This window comes from Rhinopithecus bieti, unplaced genomic scaffold (genome assembly GCF_001698545.2).
Source record: "Rhinopithecus bieti isolate Rb0 unplaced genomic scaffold, ASM169854v2 scaffold_759, whole genome shotgun sequence".
NCBI lineage: Eukaryota > Metazoa > Chordata > Mammalia > Primates > Cercopithecidae > Rhinopithecus > Rhinopithecus bieti.
The window spans coordinates 2737169-2762174 of NW_016803631.1; the positions used below are offsets into that span (position 1 = coordinate 2737169).

The following is a 25006-nucleotide window of genomic DNA, read 5'->3' on the forward strand; positions in this document are numbered from 1 at the left end:
GAGGGAGGGAGGAAGGAGAAAGAAGGAAGCAAGGAAGGAAAAAGAAAGAAGGAAGGAAGGAAAGAAAGAAAGAAAAAGAAAGAAAGAGAGAGAGAAAGAAAGAAAGAGGTGTCATCATATGCAGATGCAGGGGAAGGGGAAGATTCTGGATTACTCTTGAAAGGTAACATCACTGGAAGAGCTTTACCCATTTGGCTGGGTGTTGAACTGGATGTAGGAGCAGCACTCAGTGGTATGGGCAGGTGGAAAAATACGGCAATTTGCTTGTCAGTATATCAATAGGTATATCAAAGGTGTAAGGTGGCTGCTAATATATTGAATTCAACTTTAGGCTGCAAACATAGATTTAGGTAAAGGAGGTGACAACCCAGTTCTACTCTGAGCCAATCACACAGTAGATGTCTGGAATGTTAGATTTAGTGGACTTTGCTCTCTCAAAAAAAATATACACACAAATCAAACTGTGTAGTGAGGAAAGTGAGGGCACTCACTTTCAATACATCAATAAGGAATGGGGGCAGATGGGAACGTGCAGAACTATCTGAGAGAGGACATCACTATACTCAGATATCTGCAAGTCTTGTCATGTAAGAAGAATGAGATGTGTTTTGTAATGCCTGTAGAAAATAGAGGGAAACAGACTTCAACATAAAGCAAAGCAAAACTTCCTCAAACTGTCCAAAGATGAAATCAAAAGCCTTAGAAGTTAGTAAATTCCCCACCCCCTTGGAGAAAGGAGAATGGGATTCATATTTGGTGTGCATCTAGGCACTGAAATACAGTATATGCTTGCCGTAAATTATCTCATTTAATCCTCATAATAACCAATGTGAAGACTGGGGTTCAGAGAAGTAAAGTAAATTGCTTGAGGTCACACAGCTACTGTGGATTTTATTAAACACAAAAAGCCCATGTTCTTTCTACACCAACAACCAGGAGCCTCTAGGCAAGGATGCTAGCAGGGGGCATTTAGTCATGATTGCCTTTAAGGTAAATAGGGAAGTAGGCAGTCCTGAGAGCTTCAAATCCTAAGTCACTCAAGTGCAAAGAGGAGGAATCAGGATGTGTATTAAGGTGAGAGATGAAGGTTTTATTCCTGTGCCAAGCCAGTGAAGTCACATGAAATGAATTGTCTTTAGCTCACTTAATCTGGATAAAATTTATCCTTAGATTTTTTCCATGGTTAAATGCAGTTCTGTAGTTTAAATGAATGCAAGTACACGTGCATATCTGTGTGTGTGTGTGTGTGTGTGTGTGTGTGTTGTTGTATCATGTGATTGTGGGGAGAGGGGCTGTAGGAGAAACGCAAGGGAAAGGGCAGTAAGCATCAGAGACTAGGTCTTTATAGTGAAATTCTTATTTCTCAAGGCAGTAGTAGCTGAAAATTACCTAATCAAGTGACCAGGCAACAAAGCCAAGAAGGAGGCCTTCTGTAAGTGGGAATCCATGAATAATGAAGATCGATTATGTTTCCTACCTATTTAAAGTATGGCCCTCTTTTTTCTTCTTAGTTGACCTCATCTCACTCCCTTATTCTTCGTCATGGCTGCAGAATCATAGGCCCTTGGAATCTCAGGCTGACCTGCCCCGTCCTAGACTTCCTGAACCTCACAATCTCTCAGTTGCCTCAGCTGCAAAATGGGGAAAATAATACATATCTCATGGGGTTGTTGGGGGATTAAATGACATAGCACCTGTCCCCTCCATAGAGCCACCACAGAGGAAGCAAAAAAAGAAAATATTATGAAGAGTAATTCAATATAGGCTATCTAGACAGAGGTGGGCAGCAGCACCTTGCCCTCCTCCACCACCACTGTGCCCAGAACCTTAGTCAGGACTGACTTCTCTTGGGGGTGGTATTATTAGATAAACCAAATAAGAAGTAATAGGACTAAACATGCCTGCTGTGAGAGAAGGCTCATATGCTCCTAAATCTTGCATGTCATTGGAAAATTCTCAAGAAAAAGGAAAGGGATAGTTTATGTTATAATGATTGGTCCACGAGTCCGATTTTAGTGATTTGTCTTCACTGTTTTCGAAACCAAATTTGTTTTTTGTGCAATCACATTTAGTTTTTCTAAATAGTGACTTCCAAAACCTTTAAAAGCATTGAAGGTGGAACTGCTACTTTTGAGGTTCCTCAAAAAATTAAAATAGAACTACCATATGACCCCAAAATTCCATATATCCGTAAGAATTGAAAGCAGGGTCTTGAGGAGACATTTGCACACCCATGTTCACAGCAGCACAGCAGCCAGGAGTTGAGAAGCAAGCAAAATGACAATCGACAGATGAACAGGCAAACAAAATGTGCATCAACAGATGAATAGGCAAACAAAATGTGCGGGGTGTGTGTGTGCGTAATATTATTCATTATCCTCATGATCACATCATTACCATTCCAAAGGAAGGAAATCCTATCATATGCTACAACTTGAATGAACCTTGAGTGCATCATGCTAAGTGAAATAAGCCGATCATAAACAGGCTGTTACTGTATGATTCTATTTCTATGAGATATTTAAAGTAGCCAAATTCATACAAACAAACAGAATGGCAATTGCCAGAGGCTGAGGGGAGAGGGGGAAAAGGGAGTTCTTTAATGGACGTAGAGTTTCAGATTTGCAAAATGAAAATTTCTAGAGATCTGTTTCACAACAACGTGAATATACTTAACACTACTGAACTGTACACTTAAAAATCAATAAGATGATAAATTTTATGTTATGTGTTTGTTTGTTTTGAGATGGAGTTTCACTCTTATTGCCCAGGCTGGAGTGCAATCTCAGCTTACTGCAACCTCCACCTCCTGGGTTCAAGTGATTCTCCTGCCTCAACCTCCCACGTAGCTGGGATTACAGGTGCCCTCCACCACACCCGGCTAATTTTTTGAATTTTTAGTAGAGACAGAGTTTCACCATGTTGGCCCGGCTGGTCTCAAACTCCTGACCTCAAGTGATCTGCCTGCCTCAGCCTCCCAAAGTACTGGGATTACAGGCGTGAGCCACCATGCCCGGCCTGTTATGTGTTTTTTACCACAATTTTTAAAAAATGAAGAGAAAAAAAGCATTGAGGACTGAAAAAGTCAAACTGGATTGATGCTTAGTCACCAGACACAACACCCTAAGTTCTGTTACTGCTAACTTTGGATTCCTGACCGTGCAGGAATCTATATTTAATAAATATACAATCCTGTTCTGTTTGCCTCTCCATAGGTGTTATCCACGTGACCAAGGAAGTGAAAGAAGTGGCAACGCTGTCCTGTGGTCACAATGTTTCTGTTGAAGAGCTGGCACAAACTCGCATCTACTGGCAAAAGGAGAAGAAAATGGTGCTGACTATGATGTCTGGGGACATGAATATATGGCCCGAGTACAAGAACCGGACCATCTTTGATATCACTAATAACCTCTCCATTGTGATTCTGGCTCTGCGCCCATCTGACGAGGGCACATACGAGTGTGTTGTTCTGAAGTATGAAAAAGATGCTTTCAAGCGGGAACACCTGGCTGAAGTGATGTTATCCGTCAAAGGTTGGTGGGATTTTCTGATTTTACTTTAGGCTGGCAGATTCTTAATGCCCTTAAAGACACATGGCTATTGATTTAGGTGAAAATTTTACCAAAGAGGGATGTAACTCACTTCATGTCTTGGGGTTAAGTCTCTAGTTGTACGATAAACCCTATCTGGTTTCTAAAGACGTCCTGGAAATATCTGTTAATGTGCATTTCTTGTTCTTTGACAATCCAAGTTCATGACAATCATCCTGGGGCACTGTAATGACCTAAAGAGCCTCTCAATCACCAAGGGGCATCTTTGATTTGATATAGCCTTGCTACTAACTGCACTTGACCCAGCAATATCTGCTTGTGCAAGTATGCTGAAAAGGTAACGGGGCTGGGTATGGTTGGCTTATGCCTGTAATCTCAGCACTTTGGGAGGCTAAGGCGGGCAGATCATTTGAGGTCATGAGTTCAAGATCAGCCTGGCCAACATGGCGAAACTCCGTCTCTACTAAAAATGCAAAAATTAGCCAGACGTAGTGGCACATGCCTGTAATCCCAGCTACTCTGGAGGCTGAGGCAGAGAATTGCTTGAACCTGGGAGGCGGAGGTTGCAATGAGCCGAGATCACACCACTGCACTCCAGCCTGGGTGACAGAGCAAGACTCCATCTCAAAAAAAAAAAAAAAGAAAGAAAGAAAAGAAGAGGTAAAAGAACAATGGAGGCATAAAATCTTTTTCAGGTAGTATGTGAATGTCTATTACTATGGCTATTTTACTATTATATTCTAATATTTTCAAAGTGATCATTTACTTATTGCATATTTGAAACTCTAATCTAGCAGTCAGTCCTGAAAAGTTAGATGTTAGAGAATTGGGTCGGGCGTGGTGGCTCAAGCCTGTCATCCCAGCGCTTTAGGAGGCCAAGGCGGGTGGATGGCTTGAGCTCAGGAGTTCGAGACCAGCCTGCCCAACATGGTGAAATCCCATCTCTACTAAAAATACAAAAATTAGCCAGGGGCGTGGTGGCTACTTAGGAGGCTGAAGCAGGAGAATCACTTGAACCTGGGAGGTGGAGGTTGCAGTGAACAGAGATGGTGCCACTGCACTCCAGCCTTGGTGACAGAGCAAAGACTCTGTCTCAAAAAAAAAAAAAAAAAAAAAAAAAACAAAGGGGGGGGAAAATTTCTCCGTGGGGAGAATTTTTTTTTAAAAAAAAAAAGTTAGAGAATTGAATGCATAATTAATTCCTGCCACAAGGAAAAAAACTAATATATGACTCATAGCCCTGTTTATCTACCTACTGTGGAAGGTAAGCACTTCTGGTCTTGGAAAGAAAGGACCCTTGCTTTTGTAACCGCCCAAGCGGTTTACCTTGCCTGCTGCCTAGACAGAGCCGATTCATCAAGCCAGGGGATTTGCAACAGAGAAAGAGTAATTCATGCACAACTGGCTGTGCGGGAGAGCGGAGTTTGATTATTACTCAAATCAGTCTCTCCGAGCATCTGGGGAGCAGAGTTTTTAAGGATAACTTGGTAGGTCAGGGGAAGCCAGTGATCTGGGAGTGCTGATTGGTCAGGGATGAAATCATAGGGAGTTGAAGCTGTCTTCTTGCACTAGGTGGGGGCCACAAGATCAGATGAGCCAGTTTATTGATCTGGGTGGTGCCAGCTGATCCATCAAGTGCAGGGGCTGCAAAATAGCTCAAGCACTGATCTTAGGAGCAGTTTAGGGAGGGTCAGAATCTCGTAGCCTCCGGCTTTATGACTCCTAAACCATAATTTCTAATCTTGTGGCTAATGTTAGTCCTACAAAGGCAATCTACTCCCCAGGCAAGAAGGAGGTCTGCTTTGGGAAAGGGCTGTTACCATCTTTGTTTAAACTACAAACTATAAACTAAGTTTCTCCCAAAGTTAGTGCAGCCTACGCCCAGGAATGAACAAGGACAGCTTGGAGGTTAGAAGCAAGATGGAGTCAGTTAAGTTAGATCTCTTTCACTGTCTCAGTCATCATTTTGCAAAGGGGGTTTCACTTTAATCACAGTATAACAGAGGATACTGAAGGAGCCAGAGCCCTTCTTGAGAAATTGTAGCCCTGAGCCACTTTCTCACAGTTGGAATTTGAACATATTTCTTTTTTTCCCTGGGCACTTGAGCCTGTAGTGAAAACCAAACTTCTTACTTAATAAAACATAATGATTAATCTTGATAATAGATAACTTCAGCAGATCCTTAGTGAATTCCTTACTGTTCTTCGTTTTGATCATTAGCTATGAATCTTTACTTGTGACATCCAGATCACACCTAAAGTTTTGGGGAGTAAGGCAAAGTTACATGGAACTATCTTAAACTTCACTCGGTGTTTTCTCTGCTCTTGGATAGAATAAATTATTATATGGTGATGTGATTTGAGGGGTACTAAGAAGCCTACCTCTTCCACAATTTTTACCTGCATTGACTCCTGAAATTCTCATCATCATAGCCATTCCTGCTAGTTTCTCCATTTTCCTCCTAAAAGATCCCTGTTGAAACATTTCAAGGGGGCAGGCCCTATTAGCAGATGACCACAAGGGGACAATGTGACATTTCTGGGGTACTCAGAACCGAGGGTGTGGGGGTGGACAAAATCCAGTAAAGGGAAGACAAAAAGGTTACTTGCTTAATTTTACGAGAAGCATTCTGAATTTTCCAACTGAGTCAAAGCAGTGCTTCTCAAAGATTTATATGCCTATGAGTCACTTGAGGGTCTTGTTAAAAATGCAGATTTAAGTTCAGTAGGTCTAGGGTTTGGATCTGAGATTCTGCGCCTCTAACAAGCTCTCAGGTGATGCCTGTGCTGCTGTGGAGGACCACAATTTGAGAAGCAAGGAATTAAGCTCTCATTTGGATAGAGTGACCAGTTATCCTCTTTGCTCAGAACCAAAGGGTTTATTTGGGGCACAAGATTTTTGGTGCTAAAACTGGTCCTTAGGCAAATAGGACAAGTTGGTTACCCTATATTTGTCTAAGATTGCAAAATGGTAATATAATATCAGCATAGCTATATGAAAACCTCCATTAACTGGCATGTATGAGAACTAGCTACATTAGTTAACAGCTTAACTAAGTTAATGGATTTTTCCTTCTAAAATGTGTGCACCTATTCCTTTACTCATAAGATATTCTTACCCTTCCCTATTAAGAGTGGTGAAACTTGGGTTAACTAATTAAAATGAGATACAAAGGTTACAGTCTTACAACGTCTTTGATTGTTCACAATCTCACAAGGCCTTAGGAGTGGTTACCCTAAACAGATCACCTTAGAAAAATGGTGGGAGATGGAGTTTAGGCTGTTCTAAGCCAAGACAGATTTTGAAATTTTTTTTTTTTTTTTTGAGATAGAGTCTCTTACTCTGTCACCCAGGTTGGAGTGCCAGTGATCTCGGGTCACTGCAGCCTCTGCCTCCTGGGTTCAAGCGATTCTCCTGTCTCAGCCTCCCAAGTAGCTGGGACTACAGGCGTGTGCCCCCACGTGTGGCTAATTTTTGATTTTTAGTAGAGACAAGGTTTCACCATGTTGTCCAGGGTGGTCTCGAACTCCTGACCTCAAGTGATCATCCCGCCTTGACCTCCCAAAGTGCTGGGATTACAGGCGTGAGCCAGCGCGCCCGGCCTTGAAAATATTTTTAATACAATTCCTGGTATAGGTGGCATTCCTGTAGTTTATTTCCCAGAAAAGCAGAGAACAAAAATTAACATGAAGCATATTAATAATTTAGGATATGAGTTATTTGGATTTGTTATTCCTAATTATAACACAAAACATATTGATGTTATAAGAAACAGAGAATATTCTAGATGTCAGCTGCCTGTGTCATAAGTCGATCTTATAGGATAAATTAGTAAGTGGGAAATAACAATGCCAACTAAAAATGGCTCAGGAACATATCAAACTTCATTTAAGGATAGGGTTCATTAAAAAAAAAAAAAAGGTAACTTCACCTCCAACCAAATCCAACTTTCCCCCTTTCCTGGCAATTATAATCATTTGTCATGGCTTCCCTTTATCGTCTTATTCTAGGTGTCACAAGGCATTCCTGGAAGTGTTTGTCTGGCAACCTGATTTAAATGAGGGGGCTTACCTAAGAGAGGATAAATTCAAGACCCACTTAAATATAGCTATCATTGGCTGGGTGTGGTGGCTCACGTCTGTAGTCCCAGCACTTTGGGGAGGCTGAGGTTAGTGGATCATGAGGTCAGGAGATGGAGACCATCCTGGCTAACAGTGAAACCCCATCTCTACTAAAAATACAAAAAATTAACTGGGCGTGGTGGTGTGTGCCTGTAGTCCCAGCTACTCTGAAGGCTGAGGCAGAAGATTGCTTGAACCGGGGAGGCGGAGGTTGCAGTGAGCCAAGATAATTCCACTGCACTCCAGCCTGAGCAACAGAGCGAGACTATTTAGTTTCCTGTGTGTCAGGCTCTGTGCTAAGTGATTTCTATGAATGATGTCATTTAATTTTTACAACCCTGGGTATTAGTATCCCTATCTTATAGATGAGCAAACGAAGACTAAAGGTGGGTAAGTTATTGACCCAGGGTCACAAGGCAGAACTGGTTTTAAAACCTGCTCTTGACGATCACATGCTACTTGACATCTCTGTGGGGCTCAGAATTCTGAAAAGAAAGATAACTCTATGGGGAGATTGAATCCCCACACTCATGCTAAGAAGTTAAACTCTTTCCGTGTAAGAATAAGTGAGGAAGTCGCTAGGGGATCTTCCTCCTATGTTCTCTGCATTTATTTTCCTGTACTTTGTACTTCAGTATCTTATGGGGATCAAATATATAAATGAAAGAGTGCCTCAAGTGTCTTGGAGGAATGCTAGGAAGGCCTTCCTGTCCCTTTAAGGCATATCAAAATATTAAGAAAATCAATAAAGTGTGGTGGATGAGGTTATAGGCTCAATGTTGTAGTTTGGATATAGGTTTTTCTGAGTAGAAGACTACCTCCTTTTTTTTTTTTTTAATTTCAACCAGGTATTTAATTGGTCTGGCAACTGCACAATATACAAATTTCTGAAAGGTATCTCCTGTTTGAAAGCTAGCATAGCTTCATCCCAGTAATTAATTCAGACAAATACACAGAACACAGAGAAGTCATAAATTATACATGGAAGACTCCCAAACCAATTAACAACTAAACTCAATCTATACAGCTTTCTATTTTTCAGGCTTCCGTATACATATTAAATAAATCAACAGCATGTCTACTATCAAAATAATAAAAAAATTCAAATGAATTCAAATAAATTTATTCAAATAAATTTCAATGGTATTTTCAAATGAAAATATTACTGATATGGTTCACAGTTTTTCTTTTCACCTAAAATAAAGAGTTTGCCCATGGTCTCAGGATAGAATAAAGAGAGGGGAAACCCCCTCCAGAAATAGATATGCAATTTAAAAAATATTGGTCCTGGGTGTTTTTTTTGTGGGTGCGGGGTGTTGGTGAGACTCAGTAGAAGCAAAAGCTCATGACAATAGTTCAGTGCCCGCCCCCCACTCACACGCACACAATGTCCCCTCAAAAGCCAGGTCACAGGCTTGCAAATTAGGCAGCATTTTCCTTTCTCCAAGATCTCCTCTCCTTGACCAGATTTATGTTTTCTCTCTCCCCATCTAGACCCTTTCCAAACGAAAGTTCTATGTTAGGCAAAGCCTTCTCTATTTATGTGTTGAGTTTAGGTAGTCAGAGAGAAGAGGAAACACAACTTCATGGAGCCTTACCTGTATCAGACTTAAGAGTCAATGTTCAAAGGATAAGACCAGAAAGGAGGACATGAGAAACCATTCTTAAGAGCAAAGGGATAGGCCCCTCATGTAAAAGACGACCTTTTAAAAAGCAAGGAAATACTAACCATAAATTTACGATAGCGATTACCTTAGGTAAGGGAAAGAGAGGGACAGGATAGGTGACATCATAGTAGCAGATTTACCTCAGTTACTGTCAGTGTTTTGGGTCCCAAGTTGAATGGTGGGTTTTCAGGTGTTCGCTATAGTTCAGTAAATAAATAGATAACATAGAAGAAAGTCACTTGTGTACCTCAAGCACCAGGAAGAAACAAAGAGAAGACAAGAAAAGGAAAGAAACGAAAGAAAGGCAAGGTCAAGAAAAGACAGGCTCTGGGGTCAGACAGATTTGAATTCTGCCACTACTGGTTGGTTATAATTTCTCTAAACCTGTTTGATTACTTATAAAATGGAAATTATATTAGGTTAAATCATATGAAATTACTGATCTTTGACCTTTTTAGATTTACAACTTACCTCTCTAGGGATTCCGTGAAGACAAAATGAGATAAGGTCCAGACCTAACAAACAAGAGCTCAGTAAATGTTGTCTATTATTATTCTGTTCATCTCTTACAATTGCAAGTACTCTGGCAACATTTATTCACACGAACCTACTTCTCCTTTCTCTAGTAAGTGCCCTCCTATCTCCATCAAAAGTGGTAAATAATTGATATAACCAATTCAAATCAGAGTTAGTCTTTGGATTATACATAACTATTAATGATTAATGAGAAGTTGCAAGTTATATCTCATTTTATCATTCTTGTTTTGTTTTGTTGTTTTTGAGATGAAGTCTTGCTCTTTTGTGCAGGCTGGAGTGAAGTGGTACGATCTCGGCTCACTGCAACTTCCACCCTCCAAGTTCAAGCAATTCGCCTGCCTCAGCCTCCCGAGTAGCTGGGATTATAGGTGCCTGCCACCATGACTGGTTAATTTTTGTATTTTTAGTAGAGATGGGGTTTTGCCATATTGGCCAGGCTGGTCTCAAACTCCTGATCTCAGGTGATCCACCTGCCTTGGCCTCCCGAAGTGCTGGGATTACAGGCATGAGGCACCGCACCTGGCCTTTATCAACTCTTATTAAAGCTAGAAAATTACTTAAAAATAAACCTCTACACACATAGATTTGTAACTATATGTAATTATATATTCTTGTTCTTTCTTTAGCTGACTTCCCTACACCTAGTATATCTGACTTTGAAATTCCACCTTCTAACATTAGAAGGATAATTTGCTCAACCTCTGGAGGTTTTCCAGAGCCTCACCTCTCCTGGTTGGAAAATGGAGAAGAATTAAATGCCATCAACACAACAGTTTCCCAAGATCCTGAAACTGAGCTCTATACTGTTAGCAGCAAACTGGATTTCAATATGACAACCAATCACAGTTTCATGTGTCTCATCAAGTATGGACATTTAAGAGTGAATCAGACCTTCAACTGGAATACACGTAAGTGACATTGTTCTGGGGAGTTTCTACTATATCCAATCTAAAAAGACAATATAGTCATGTGTCATTTAATGATGTGGATACATTTTGAGAAACACATCATTAGGCAATTCTGCCACTGTCTGAACATCAGAGTGGACTTACATAAACCTAGATGGTATAGCCTACTGCACACCTAGGCTACATGGTACAGCCTAGTGCTTGAGGCTACACACCTGTACAGCATGTTACTATACTGAATACATAGGCAGTTGTAATACAATAAGTATTTGTGTATCTAAGCATATGTAAACACAGGAAAGGTACAGTAAAAATACAGTATTATAATTTTATGGGACTACCATCATATATGCGGTAGGTCATTGAAAACATTGTTATGTGGCACATTACTGTAACTCAGCCAGATACATTTTAGAATTGTCATATTTACTTTGATAGTATTTTATAGTATTTTTAGATACACAAATGACCATGTGCTATTATGACTTATTAAAGTCACTGTGAGGGCCGGGCACAGTGGCTCACGCCTGTAATCCCAGCACTTTGGGAGGCTGAAGTGGGAGGATCACTTGAGCCCAGGAGTTCAAAACCAGCCTGGGAAGCATGATGAGACCCTGACTCTATGAAACATTTAAAAAATTAGTCAGGCTTGGTGGCACATACGTGTAGTCCCAGGTACTCGAGAGGGTAAGGTGGGTGGCTTACTTGAGCCCAGGTGTTCAAAGTTGCAGTGATCTACGATCATGCCACTGAACTCCAGCCTGGGCAACAGAGCGAGACCCTGTCTCTAAAATAAATAAATAAAATAATTTAAAAAATAAATTTAAAAAATAAAGTCACTGTGCAAGGTGTGATAATGTTACTAATTTTCTTTTTATTTTATTTTTTTGAGACCATCTCACCCTGTTGCCCAGGCGGGAGTGCAGTGGCATAATCTCGGCTCACTGCAACCTCCGCCTTCCGGGTTCAAGCAATTCTCCTGCCTCAACCTCCCCAATAGCTGGGATTACAGGCGCCAGCCACCACCCTTGGCTAATTTTTTCTATCTTTGGTAGAGATGGGTTTCACCATGTTGGCCAGGCTGGTCTTGAACTCCTGACCTCGTGACCCACCCACCTCAGCCTCCCAAAGTGCTGGGATTATAGGCATGAGCCACTGTGCCTGGCCTTATTTTCTTGTAATAAATATTCTAAAATTTATATATACTAATAACCACTATCCATCATCTTAAAAAGTTATTGTAACAATATTGTTATTGAAAGTATTAAAATGTGCCCTTTGGAATTGCCCTTAGGGATTTGGTACTTTCTTTTAGGGCATGCCACCCACATGGTTCCATGGTGCCAAACAATTTTTTTTTTTGTGGGTGAATGTGCTTTTTAAGAACTATTGGTTCCTTCTGAACCAAGTCTGGGAAGGTGAGTGACAAACTCCTTGAAGACAATGCCTGAAAAGAAGTCATTTTGGAGCAAATATTTTACCCTACTGGTAGTAAACTCAAGAGAATTCTCTTTCCCCAAGAGGTGAAATCACTTGAAAATATAAAATGAAAATGTTGGGTTTACATGAATATATGCATCTTAGGCCTATAATGGCTTAAGATGGCTTACAAGGTGAACTCAGATGCTCAAAATATTAATAGTTGTTTAAATTGTATGGCTGATCATACAGAAGACCACAGGTCTCTCTTCCTACCCCTAGCCCCACTCCCAAGGATAGGTTTTGTGACTATAGTAAGAAACAATACACTGAGTTTGATATACAGTTGCACGTAAGTATATGGCACAATATATATTATATAGTATGTCTTTACTTATAGTTGTGAAGTAGATAATTTATTTTAGATGGTCTAGTAATTCAGGCTAGTATATGATTTACTCTAGATCTTTCAGTGTTACAGCAGATTCTTTTTTTTGGGGGGGACGGAGTCTTGCTCTGTCGCCCAGGCTGGAGTGCAGTGGCATGATCTTGGCTCACTGCGACCTCTGCCTCCCAGGTTCAAGCAATTCTCCTGCCTCAGCCTCCTGTGTAGCTGGGACTATAGGTGCCGGCCACCACACATGGCTAATTTTTAGAGATGGGGCTTCACCATGTTGGTCAGGCTGGTCTCAAACTCCCGACCTTAGGTGATCCACCCACCTCAGCCCCCCAAAGTGCTTGGATTACAGGCGTGAGCCACCGCGCCCAGCTACAGCAGATTCTTTATTTTCCTCAATGAGATAAAATTTCATGGGAAAATTAGTTCAACTATAAACCAAACTTTGACATGACTATTGATACTCCAAACTTACCAGTCTCAGTCATCTTTTATGTGTTGTAAAAATTTTATTAAAATGAGGCTTCAATCATAAAGATAGTTTATTAAGTCTCTATTTTTACCTTCTTGTTATAGCATTATTTAACAAATTTTACATTATTCTGATTGAAGGTAGAAAACAGTTGAGTCCTGATTATTAAATCAGTAATACTAGCTTTAACTGCATTTTGATTTGGACATTATTTATATTGGAATATGGATATATGTGACATTCTAGGACAGGGGTTGGCAAATTTTTTCTGAATAGAGCCAGATAGTAAATATTTTAAGCTTTGCAGTCACAGTCTCTGTTGTAACAACTCAATTCTGCTGGTTGTGGCATGAAAGCAGCCACAGACAAGACATAAATGTTTCAAAAAAATTTCGTTCTTTGCTTTTTTTTTTTTTTTGGAGACAGAATTTCACTCTCGTTGCCCAGGCTGGAGTGCAATGGTGTGATCTCGGCTCACTGCAACCTCTGCCTCCTAGGTTCAAACGATTCTTCTGCCTCAGCCTCCCAAGTAGCTGGGATTACAGGTGCCTACCACCACAATTGGCTAATTTATGTATTATCTTAGTGGAGATGGGGTTTCACCATGTTGGCCAGGCTGGTCTCGAACTCCTGACTTGGTTGGTCTCAAACTCCTGACCTCAGGTGATCCATCTGCCTCAGCCTCTCAAAGTGCTGTGATTACAGGCGTGAGCCACCACGCCCAGCCACATAATTTCATTTTTAAGAACAGGTGGCAGGACAGGTTTGGCCCATGTGCTATAATTTGCTAACTTAAAGATTTTGTGGTTGGAGAGCTTTGGTGTATAAATGTCTTAAATCTCATTAATTGGACTGTGTGTGGATTCTTTAGAATAAGATTCAAAAGCAAATAATGCATTTATGGGAGGTCAAGGGCTGACTGCACTAACAAATATACATTAGATGTATAGTTCATAGAAATGTTACAGGTCAATGTGAGTAAAGTTTTGACGTGAAAATGTATTAGTCCGTTTTCATGCTGCTGATAAAGACATACCCAACACTGGGCAACTTACAAAATAAAGAGGTTTAATTAGACTCACAGTTTCACATGGCTGGGGAGGCCTCACAATCATGGCAGCAGGCAAGGAGGAGCAAGTCATGTCTTACACGGATGGCAGCAGCTAAAAAGAGAGCTTGTTATAAGGAAACTCCTGTTTTTAAAACTATCAGATCTTGTGAGACTCATTAACTATCACAAGGACAGGGCAGGAAAGACTTGCCCCCATAATTCAGTCACCTCCCACTGGGTTCCTCCCATGACATGTGGAAACTGTGGGAGTTATAATTCAAGATGAGATTTGGGTGGAGACACAGCCAAACCATATCAGTAAAAAACTGATCTGGAAAAAAAAAAAAAAAAAAGCCCAAATGTATTAATTAAGCAGATTGGGCATATGATTCTTTTTAGTGTAGTCCCACCAAATTTGTTTTCCCTTGATAAACTGGAAGGAGATAAATCTGGGAGAGTCATACTCATGGTATCTAATAAGCTACATGTGCAGATGCCCTCACACAGCTGTGCACCTTGGATTCTGGGTCTGCCCCTGTGGGTTGTTACCAGGTTTCTAACAGGTGTCATGACAGACCTGGCTTGCTGCTACCGAGGCCTCCCTCTTTCCCTCACATACATACTCTCTCTAGGTTGAATGAGGCTTGTGGATGGGTGTGGAGTGGAAGCCAGGAATGAGCTGAAGCCTGTGAAACTTCTAGACTCCCAAGATAACAGCAATGGCTTGCTATTTTTTGTGTCATTCTAATCTGTAGAGGTCAACTCTGGTAATCACTTGATGTCTCCATGCAATCTGGTATTTTAAAGAAAAAAGAAAAACCTATCTTTGTATCTCCTATCTTTAAGTGGTAGATACACTATGATTAAACAGGTGTTTTAGAATGATTACTGTGACAGCAATGTGCAGGAATTATTAGAGCCTAGGAAACCTGAGGCAAAGAGACCGGTTTGCAGGCTACTAAGTGGGAGATGAGAAAAAACTCAGCTAAGGCAGTTGCTGCAAGAGATTTGGGAAAAAGCAGTAAGTTCCAGAGATATTCTGAATATAGAAGAGAAAATACATGGGAGCCTACTGGGAAGTGAGCACAAAGAAAATACCACACTCTTATTTGGGTAACTAAATGGTATTGTTATTCACTGAAATGGGAGAATACAGGTGGTAGATGTGATCTGGAAAGCATGTAGTAAATTCAGTTTTAATCAAGTGGAGATGCTGGCATCCATCCAATATATAAATTTAAAAATCAGATGACATTTTCTTTTCTTTGTCTGTTTCTGAGATGGAGTCTTACTCTGTCACCCAGACTGGAGTGCAGTGGCGCGATCTCAACTCATTGCAACCTCTGCCTCCCTGGTTCAAGCAATTCTCTCTCTTTTTTCTTTTTTCTGAGACGGAGTTTTGCTCTGTGGCCCAGGCTGGAGTGCAGTGGCACAATCTCAGCTCACTGCAAACTCCACTTCCCAGGTTCACACCATTCTCCTGCCTCAGCCTCCCGAGTGGCTGGGACTACAGGCGTCTGCCATCACACCCAGCTAATTTTTTGTATTTTTAGTAGAGACGGGGTTTCACCATGTTAGCCAGGATGGTCTCGATCTCCTGACCTCGTGATCCGCCTGCCTCGGCCTCCCAAAGTGCTGGCATTACAGGCGTGAGCCACCACGCCCGGCCTCAAGCAATTCTCTTGCTTCAGCCTCCCGAGTACCTGGGATTGTAGGCATGCACCTCCATGCCCCGATAAGTTTTTGTATTTTTAGTAGGGACAGGGTTTCACTATGTTGGCCAAGCTAGTCTCGAACTCCTGACCTCAGGTGATCTGCCCACCTTGGCCTACCAAAGTGCCGGAATTACAGTTGTGAGCCACTGCGCCCAGCCTCAAATGGCATTTCAAATCTCGAGTGTGGAGGATATAAACCAGGAAGACTGGGGCCAGTAAGGGCAAAATCGGACCACAAACAGAACCATGGGAACAACAATAATTAGAGGACAAGAACAGGAAGAAAAGTCTTCGAAGCAAAGCCTTCAGAGAAAACTGAGTGCACCAAACAGAAACAGAAGGATGTGGTGTCACAGAAGTCCAAGAAGGAGAAGATTTCAACTGGCCAAATGCTGATGAGAAGTCCAATAAGAGAAATAATAAAACGAGGCCGGGCGCAGTGGCTCACGCCTGTAATCCCAGCACTTTGGGAGGCCGAGACGGAAGGATCACCTGAGGTCAGGAGTTTGAAACCAAACTGGCCAACATGGGGAAACCCTGACTCTACTGAAAATACAAAAATTAGCTGGGTATGGTGGCATGCCCCTGTAATCCTAGCTACTTGGGAGGCTGAGGCAGAAGAATTGCTTGAACTTGGGAGGCAGAGACTGCAGTGAGCTGAGGTCGCGTTACTGCACGCCTGGCCTGGGGAACAGAGTGAAACTCCATCTCAAATAAATAAATAAATAAATAAATAAATAAATAAATAAATAAATAAAACGTACCACTAGGTTTGGTAATCAGAAAAGTAAAAACAGGGATCTCGGACTCCCTGGACCCTGTCTCCAGCCCAGCCTTGCTAGCTCCGCATCTGGTGCATGCTCCTGCCTCTGACTCAATGGTTTGCAGGAAAAATTTAGAGAGCACAACAGTGGCAATTCACGATGAAGAGATCTACTGCAAATCCTGCTATGGAAAGAAATATGGGCCAAAAGGCTATGGTTATGGCCAGGGCACTGGCATGCTTAACATGGCGAGAGGCTGGGCATCAAGCCAGAGAGTGTTCAGCCTCACAGGCCTACAACAAATCCAAACACTTCTAAATTTGCTCAGAAATATGGAGGTGCTGAGAACTGTTCCAGATGTGGGGACTCGGTATATGCTGCCGAGAAGATAATTGGAGCTGGAAAGCCCTGGCACAAAAACTGTTTCTGATGTGCAAAGTATGGGAAGAGTCTTGAATCAACAACTCCGACTGAAAAAGGTGAAATCTATTGTAAAGGATGCTATGCGAAGAACTCCGGGCCCAAGGGATTTGGCTATGGCCAAGCAGCAGGGGCTCTTGCTCATGCCCAGTAAGGTGTAAACCCAGAACTAAGCATCACACGCTGATAATCTCTTTGTAATCTAGGCACAGATAATCTTTAACACTAAACTACTGTGAAATTCTACCAGCATTGAGTACTATATATTACCCTGTACTTGGATAGGCTGGCTAACTCATAGGGAGAGAGCACTGTATCGTATCATTTTGCTTTATTCACCAGCATTTTTGGGGAACATTTCTTTTACATTTTACATAAAACTTCAGCATGAAAAAAAAAAAGGAAAACAATAAGTTAGTAAATATTCATTTATTTGTAAGCCATTTCAGAGAAACCAGAAGATGAGCTGCTACAATTTGTGTCCCTGCCCTTTTTCCAGATGTCGCTAACTATTCTTCAAAGCAGCTGAAGAATAAACAGTGTAGCTGCTGCTCCTGATCTGGAGGCATGGACCAGCAGCACCATATCCACCAACACCTTTCTCCTCCCCACCCTCATCCTTCCTGTGTACTTCTTGTGCTCTGTGGGACTGAAACTACAGCTGATAACCTTCAGAGCTCTCTTCTAGGATGGTCCCACCTAATATCAAGCCATATCCACACTTAGTTCTTTGCCGGACTTGTTCTGTATTTCCAGTAGCTCTAGGCTAGAGGACGAAAAACCTGTATCCGAAAGTGAATGCAAAGTGGCTCCTGCAGCTTTAGGGCAGCTACTGTGAGGTAAGGATGTGTGTGATGTGTATGTGTTGAGAGACAGTATGGTAGGAGAAAGGGAGAAGGCATGACAGAGCTAGAGAAGGAAAAATAAAGTATACCTAGAACACAACATCAACCAGTTAGTAGTAATACATAGTTATAATCAGCTATAAAAGTGAGATATTACAAGATGGCTTGTAAAAGATTTCCTTAGAATCTTCCTTATGTCAACTTAACTCAGTAAATGCAGACATTCAAAGTGCCTTTTTCACTTTTAGTACATGACATCTGAATATTAGTTGCCCACAAGTATGTGCCTGATTGAAGAATTATGCAAGAAAAATGCTAGCAGCTGCATACTGGAGAGCTGACCAGACAAAGAATACTCCACAGTTGCATCAATAGAAAAGGCACAGAATGAATATGGGGCAGTAGGAAATACATTACAGCTGACATTATTCTTTTCCCTCCACAGCCAAGCAAGAGCATTTTCCTGATAACCTGCTCCCACCCTGGGCCATTACCCTAATCTCAGTAAATGGAATTTTTGTGATATGCTGCCTGACCTACTGTAAGTACTATCATACTATCATCCTGATGTCAATTCTGGAAGATCAAACTTTATTAGCATGGTTCAGCAGCTCTCTGAGGTTTTAGCCTATTCTCTTTCATATTTACAGAAAGTCTATGGAAACATTAGCATCTCCTTACTTGTCTCAGCAAGTTCTGTTCATTCACTGGACATTTTCCGGACACCTCCTACATGTGTGGCACTCTACTAGGCATTGGAATTACAGAGACAAGAAGTCGCTGCCCTCAAGACACATTCTAGTTTAGTCCATCTATCTTTTCCCTAACTTCATATATTTTTGGAGACTGGGGTTTGCTAACTAATTTGAAAATGTTTCTGATGCTAAATGATATTCTAATTTTTTTAAGGGCTAGTGAATTTGGCAGGTGAGTTGTTAAACACTCCTTAGTGAATTCCAACTTCCATGGCCACCATCCTGCTGATATTCTAATTTTGATTTGGAGTTAGAGAAAAGGCAAATTGACAAATTTTAGGGCCAAGAATCATTTTCTTGGAGGAGGGCAAGATGCACTGATACAGTTGAGAAACTACATGGCTACAGGTGATCCCACCAATTCTCAGTTCTTGGGCCGGGCAAGGTGGCTCACGCCTGTAACCCCAGAACTTTGGGAGGCCAAGGTAGGTGGATCACTTAAGGTCAGCAGTTCGAGACCAGCCTGGCCAACATGGTGAAACCCCCGTCTCTACTAAAAATTCAAAAATTAGCCAGGCATGGTGGTGTGCACTTGTAGCCCCAGCTACTTAGGAGGCTGAAGCAGAAGAATCGCTTGAACCTAAGAACCCAGGAGGCGGAGACCGCAGTGAGCCAAGATCACGCCATTGCACTCTGGCCTGGGCGACAGAGTGAGACTCCATCTCAAAAAACAAACACACACATTTTCAGTTCTTCTTCTTCTTTTTTTTTTTTGAGATGGAGTCTCACTCTGTCACCCAGGCAGGAGTGTAGTGGCCCGATCTCTGCTCACTGCAGCCTCCACCTCCCAGGTTCAAGCAATTCTCCTTCCTCAGCCTCCTGACTAGCTGGGATTACAGGTACATGCTGCCACACCCGGCTAGTTTTTTTTTTTTTTTTTTTTTTTGTATTTTTAGTAGAGATGGGGTTTCACCATGTTGGACAGGATGGTCTTGATCTCCTGACCTCGTTATCCGCCCGCCTTGGCTTCCCAAAGTGCTAGGACTTCTTGTCTTTGTAATTCCAGTGCCTAGTAGAGTGCCACACACATAGGTGTCTGGAAAAATGTCAGTTTTCTCAGTTCTTTAGAATACATTTTTGGATGAAAGATCAGGAGTGGCTGATGAAAGAAGAGATTTCTAAGATATTTTACCCTAAGAATTTACACTTTGGGTGTTAGACATATGCTGCCCTCAATCTCTATGATTAAATGAAGAGGAACTGCTAGTTCTATGGTCTGAAATAAGGCCATAATCACTATGAAGGGGTACCAATTCTTCTTTGAGTAGAAATCATGTATGCTGATCAAATAAAATTGGAAGATCAACATCTGCTGATTTTCCCAGGCTTTAGCACCAAAAAAACCCAAAGCTCAGTGAATTCCTTAGAGAGTATGTGCTGTTAACAACTTATCCCAAGGGTAGGATAAAGAGGTCTGGTGGGCTCAAGGATGTTTCTAATACCAACTATCCAGTGTTACCCCTTTAATTCAGGGGTTCTCATCCTCAACATTATTGGCATTTTGGGCAAGATAATTGTTTGTTTTGGAGTGCTGTTCTGTGCACTGTAGGATGTTTAGCAGCTTCCTTAGCCTCTAATCACTACATGCCAGTAGCACTCCTTGCCCGTTGTGACAACCAAAAATATCCCCAAGCATTGCCAAATGTCCCCTTGACAAAGAGGTGAAGAGGTAGGTTGTAAATCACCCCTGATGTAAGAACCACTGCTCCAGTTCTAAGTCAGTCTGAAGCCTTGCTAAAGTAAATATTAATATAGGGCACAATTCAAGGGAAACTCACTTATCATTTTTATTGTTTGTTCTTGACTCCAAGGTTTTGCCCCAAGATGCAGAGAGCGAAGAAGGAATGAGACATTGAGAAGGGAAAGTGTACGCCCTATATAACCATATCGGCAGAAGCAAGGGGCTGAAAAGATCTGAAGGTAGCCTCTGTCATCAATGTGGGGACACATGGATCGTGGGGATCACGATGCAGTGTTCTTACTCTTAGTAGTAAATTTAAGCTGTTTTACCTACTACCTCACCTTTCCAAAAATCCATTTTGGATTAAGCTGTACAGTTATAAGATGGCTGGCATCCCTCTCCTTTCTGCCCATATACAATTTGCTTAATGCAACCTCTTCTTTTGCCATGTTTCCATTCTGCCATCTTGAAATATTCCCCTGTCAGCCAATCCAATGTCTTTCCTTACCTATTAAACACTAATTTGAGTTTGTCTTGAATATTCCTGTGGTAACTTCTTATTCTGATCATTCATTTTTCCCTATATCTCTCAGTATTGATGGACATGGGTTGGGGCCACTTTGTATTAATAAGGTAACGTTTTCATTGGTTTCTCTGCCTCTTACTAACAGACTCATCCTACTGACCAATCATGGAGCCAAATTTCATAAAGATTTACTCTGTCATGTCATTTTCCCACTCAAAAACTCAGAAGAGACCCCTGTGCCTACAGGAAAAGCTTCAAAGCTTTTTAACTTTCTACATTCCAGCTGATCTCTTGTCTAAACACCCTTGAGTTCTGTCAGTTGTTCCTCACATGGCATGGTTTCCAGAGCCTCACATGAATGAGGAAAATGGAACCCAAGACTTTAGATTTGGTCTTAATGACTCTACATACAATGAGATAATTATTATCCGGGGTCTGGAATGTCCATCCTGTTAACAGAGCCTAACACAGCACTAGCTTTAGTGAGTCACAAATCCCCAGGTATTTTCATGCAAGAAAAACTTACATGGGACATTAGAATCCAAGAGACTGATAGCAGGTCTAAGGTAGTTACAAGCCTCCCTAAACAGTTCAGCTTTGACTTGTGAAGATTGGAGGAACACCAGTATAAGAAATTAGTCTACAAAATTATCTTTAAAAATAAAAGAAAGCAAGAATTGTCCTGGGCAGGAGGGGAAATAGAAATAAAATGAAAATAATACCTGAGACTTATACAACAGGTTGTTTTGCAAAAACACGATTTCATCTTAGTCTTATAAAAATCTCTACGAGCAAGATCTATTTCCATTTTATGGGAGAGAAACCAGAGGCTCCCAGAGGTTAAGTAATTTGCTTGTAAGGTCATACAGAGGAGGAATAAAACCAAGATTCAAACTGGACATCAAGTTCAGGTTCCTTTCCCTACAACCTATACGTATTTTCCTCCAAGGTTCCTTTCCTGGCAGCCTATACGTATTTTCCTCCAAGGCAGTCTCTCAACTTCCTATCCTGTTTTTTCATTTCCACTGAATGTTTGCTCACTCCTCAGAATGTCCTTTCCAGGATGCTGCTGTGGCTCAGTTCTGTCATTATTTTCTTGACTTTCTATCTAAAAAGTCTTCTGCTCAGTCTGCTGATACTTCAAAATGAAGCCATGTATCCAATCTTCTACACAAGGCCTTCTGTGGCTATCTTATCCAGCTCAAGCAGTTCCACCTGTATAGCACATCTCATACCACTAGCATAGGTTGATTTTCATGTACCACATCTTCCTTCCGTCCTTTACCGGACTGTATATAGGCTTATTGAGAAAAGCAACCATGCCTGATAGCCCCACACATAGAAGAGTACCTTCATCAAGCATATGGTCGTTTGGTAATAGCTGGTAATAACTAAACATTTGCCTGATCAATATTTCATGTGATAAAAATCGCCAGAGTAGTTTTAAGTTCTCTCATAATTTAGCTCTCCCTTCATATTCTTCAGCTATCAAGGTTACTATGTACAAGTTGGGAATACCCTTGATCTTGAGATTAAAATCTAAATTAAGAGATTAACATTAAAATTTATATGTATGTGGATATATAAATTTAAGATGTTCTCCTCCTTTGCCAATATAGGGTCTGATGTAATCATTTGTTTTCTCAGGTCCCACCTCCATTTGCAATTGACCTCTTCTGGGAACTTCTTCAGATGGACAAGATTATCCCACCTTGCCCTTTATGTGTCTGTTCTTAGGTGCTTCTTCACTTCAGTTGCTTTGCAGGAAGTGTCTAGAGGAATATGGTGGGCACAGAAGTAGCTCTGGTGACCTTGATCAACGGGTTATGAAATGCAGAATTCTTGAGTTCTAGAAGGGACTTTAGAGAATACCAGTGTTATTAATGACAAAGGCACTGAGGCCCAGGGAGGTGACCAGAATTATAAAGGCCAGAGCCAGAACCCAGATGTCCTAACTCTGGTGCTCTTTCATCAGTTTGACTGTGGCCTGTTAACTGGTGTATACATATACATGTCAGGCAAAGTGCTGCTGGGAGTAGAATTTGTCCAATATCAGGTCAACTTCAGAGACGATCTGATTTCCTAATATCAGAGTAGATTTTATATTGCTGTTTACAAAAGCCCAATGCAATGCATAGGAAGTACAGCATGAACACCTTTAGGAGGCTAATGGAAATATTATTGGTGTTTACCCAGTATTCCATTTTTTTCATTGTGTTCTCTATTGTTGCTCTCTCACTCCCCCATGAGGTACAGGAGAAAGTAGAACTATCCAAAACTAATTTCCTCTGACATGTAAGATGAATGATTTCTGTACCTCAAAGCAGTAGTCAAGGAGGAAAGGGATAGTCCAAAGACTTAACTGGTTCATATTGGACTGATAATCTCTTTAAATGGCTTTATGCTAATTTCACCTCATTTGTAAAATATTTATGAGAAAGTTCTCATTTAAAATGAGATAGTTGTTTACGGTGTATGCACTAAACAGTAAGCCATCTTCAAATGTCTAAGGTAGTACCTTGTCACATAGGGCCTCCTTAGATCCCTTTTTTAATAAATAAAAAGATGGCTTTTCCTCCTTTTTATTTCTGGGTCTTTCCGACATCAGCAGAGAACTGGAAAAACATAGCCAACTGCTATTCATGTTATTCATGACCCCTTTATCTAAAACTGCCTTCCACAATTCACGAGACCAGAAGTGGATGCTGTGGGGAAAAGAGAGATCAGACTTACTGTGTCTATATAGAAAGAAGTAGACATAAGAGGTTTGATTTTGTTCTGTATTTGAGATGCTGTTAATCTGTGACCCCACCCCAACCTTGTCCTTGCAAGAGACATGTGCTGTGGTGACTCAAGGTTTAATGGATTTTGGGCTGTGCAGGGTGTGCTTTGTTAAACAAGTGCCTGAAGGCAGTATGCTTGTGAAAAGTCATCACCATTCTCTTAATCTCAAGTACCCAGGGACACACACACTGCCAAAGGTCACAGGGACCTCTGCCTAGGAAAGCTAGGTATTGTCCAAGGTTTCTCCCCGTGTGACAGTCTGAAATACGGCCTCGTGGGAAGGGAAAGACCTGATGGTCCCCCAGCCTGACCCCGTGAAGGGTCTGTGCTGAGGAGGACTAGTATAAGAGGAAAGAAGGCCTCTTGGCAGTTGAGATAGAGAAAAGCACCTGTCTCCTGTCCGTCCCTGGGCAATGGAACATCTTGGTGTAAAACCCAATTGTATGTTCTGTTTACTGAGAAAGGAGAAAACCGCCTTAGGGCTGAAGGTGGGATATGCTAGCGGCAATGCTGCTCCTTATGCACTAAAAAGGTTTATAGCGATGTTTGCATATGCATATCAAGGCACAGCACTTTTCCTTAAACTTATTCATGTCAGAGANCTCCCCGTGTGACAGTCTGAAATACGGCCTCGTGGGAAGGGAAAGACCTGATGGTCCCCAGCCTGACCCCGTGAAGGGTCTGTGCTGAGGAGGACTAGTATAAGAGGAAAGAAGGCCTCTTGGCAGTTGAGATAGAGAAAAGCACCTGTCTCCTGTCCGTCCCTGGGCAATGGAACATCTTGGTGTAAAACCCAATTGTATGTTCTGTTTACTGAGAAAGGAGAAAACCGCCTTAGGGCTGAAGGTGGGATATGCTAGCGGCAATGCTGCTCCTTATGCACTAAAAAGGTTTATAGCGATGTTTGCATATGCATATCAAGGCACAGCACTTTTCCTTAAACTTATTCATGTCAGAGAGATCTTTATTCACATGTCTTGCTGCTGACCTTCTCCCTACGATGATCCTATTATCCTCCCACTTCCCTTTTTCTAAGATGGTAAAGATACTGTCAATAAATACTGAGGGAACTCAGAGACTGGTGCCGGCGTGGGTCTTCTGTATGCTGAGCGCCGGTCCCCTGGGCTCACTTTTTCTTTCTCTATACTTTGTCTCTGTGTCTCATTTCTGGTCTCAAGTCTCTCGTTCCACCTAACGAGAAACACCCACAGGACTGGAGGGGCAGGCCACCCCTTCATCTGGTGTCCAACGTGGGTGCTTTTCTCTAAGGTGAAGGTATGCTCGAGCTTGGTCATTGAGGACAAGTCGACAAGAGACTCCCGAGTATGTCTGCAGTCAGCCTTGCGGTAAGCTTGTGTGCTCGGAAGAACCTAGGGTAACAATGGGGCAAAC

General features: G+C 41.6%; 1 protein-coding gene and 1 pseudogene across 2 annotated transcripts in view; both read left to right on the plus strand.

Moving 5' to 3' along the window:
* Positions 1-23611, plus strand: part of CD80 (CD80 molecule) — a 38487-nt gene extending 14876 nt beyond the window's left edge. Inside the window, exons 3-7 of one of the 2 annotated variants that reach the window (XM_017891663.1) lie at positions 3216-3533; positions 10504-10785; positions 18314-18409; positions 20435-20543; positions 22478-23611. In XM_017891663.1, the coding sequence (XP_017747152.1) occupies positions 3216-3533; positions 10504-10785; positions 18314-18409; positions 20435-20505 (767 nt within the window). In that variant the 3' untranslated portion in view covers positions 20506-20543; positions 22478-23611. Of the gene's footprint in view, positions 1-3215; positions 3534-10503; positions 10786-18313; positions 19062-20434; positions 20544-22477 lie in introns of those variants that run through there. The other variant, XM_017891659.1, reaches the window with a different exon arrangement.
* On the plus strand, positions 16595-18403 carry LOC108541907 (cysteine and glycine-rich protein 2 pseudogene; annotated as a pseudogene).
* Positions 23612-25006: the final 1395 nt, after the last annotated feature.